This window comes from Anneissia japonica, unplaced genomic scaffold (assembly GCF_011630105.1).
Source record: "Anneissia japonica isolate Jap-2015-1 unplaced genomic scaffold, ASM1163010v1 scaffold2576_len324117_cov159, whole genome shotgun sequence".
NCBI lineage: Eukaryota > Metazoa > Echinodermata > Crinoidea > Comatulida > Comatulidae > Anneissia > Anneissia japonica.
In genome coordinates this window covers 74,764-76,058 of record NW_022727368.1, presented here as the reverse complement: position 1 = coordinate 76,058, position 1,295 = coordinate 74,764, and the positions used below count along the sequence as shown (strand labels likewise).

Genomic DNA, 1,295 nt, shown 5'->3' with positions numbered 1-1,295 from the left:
GGCATCCATTTTGAAATTCAAGATGGCTGTTATGAAAATTGTCAAAAATCAATATATAGAGAGACACAACATGTGATTAGACACGAAATTGTTGCCATTTCGGCTACGAAAAAATTAAACAATTAACAAAATATTGATTTTGCCATCCTACGTTCTTTGAAATTATGTTTATTGAACTCAGTTGACACAATAGCATATAATTTTACACCAAATTTAGCATTTATCATCAAATAGAATTGGAATTACATACCAGAATATTTATTTTTGATGGTAATTTCTCTGATGGCTATCTCAGAAGTTGTTTTGTAGACGTTTATCATTCGTTGATGACCTTTTGACCTCCTGAACTGTGCAGTATGAAATTTTCGAGTCGGGTCAGTCGAGACGTCCCGAGTGGAGTTTCATGTAAATGTTTCGAACAGAAAAAAATCGCAACCGGTCAACTGACTCCTCACTCCGCTTGACCGCCCTCAAACCCAAAATAAAGCACTCTCAGAACAATGGAAAATACATTTACTTGGTATCAGTCAACAATCAGAATAACGTTTGATATTTCGAAAGTATGAGTACCACTTTTCCACTATTTGAACATTTATTAATTACAATAATTATTATAGTAGTTTCATTCATCACAGATAAACATTATAGAATTGTATACAACATTATTATTTGTTTTATATTCAAGATATTTTAGCTGAGACTTACAATCTCCTACTATCTTGTGAACATCTGTCTAAAACCAATCGAATAAACCCAAATTTATGTAAAACTGTGAACAATTTGAATTCTTCCGGCATGCGATGTGATTTTGCGTAGTCCATTGATCTGTTTTCATAGTAATGATGTTTTAATTGCGTACCGTCCGATGATGTGTAAAACGGATAGAAACCATACAAGGAGATGTCATCGCATAAAGATGCTGCCACAGTATAGAGATAAAGACCTGACGACGGATTTGTTATGTTCCAGAGACTGCATAAATAAAAAAAAAACATAATATGTATACCACTACTACTACTACTAATACAGTACTGCACCTACTACTACTGTACTACAATACTGCAGCTAATACTAATAGCACAGCTACTACTACTACTACTACTACTACTAAGACAGTACTGCAGCTACTACTACTACTAATACTACTACTTGCTGCGGTAGTGGCGAAGGGCAGGGACGGACTATTACAAATGAAGGGTCTAAATCATCACATGACCTGAAAACACACACACACACACACCCACACACACATTTTATATATATATATATATATATATATATATACTGTCTCTTAT

General features: G+C 34.0%; 1 protein-coding gene across 2 annotated transcripts in view; it reads right to left on the bottom strand.

Annotated features, from left to right (window-relative positions):
• Nucleotides 1-588: 588 nt before the first annotated feature.
• The window catches only part of LOC117113702 (CMP-N-acetylneuraminate-poly-alpha-2,8-sialyltransferase-like), an 11,260-nt gene continuing 10,553 nt past the window's right edge, over nucleotides 589-1,295 (bottom strand). For both annotated transcript variants that reach the window (XM_033257123.1, XM_033257124.1), the window contains one exon: nucleotides 589-972. In XM_033257123.1, coding sequence (XP_033113014.1) covers nucleotides 702-972 — 271 coding nt within the window. In that variant the 3' untranslated portion in view covers nucleotides 589-701. The remainder of the gene's footprint in view (nucleotides 973-1,295) is intronic.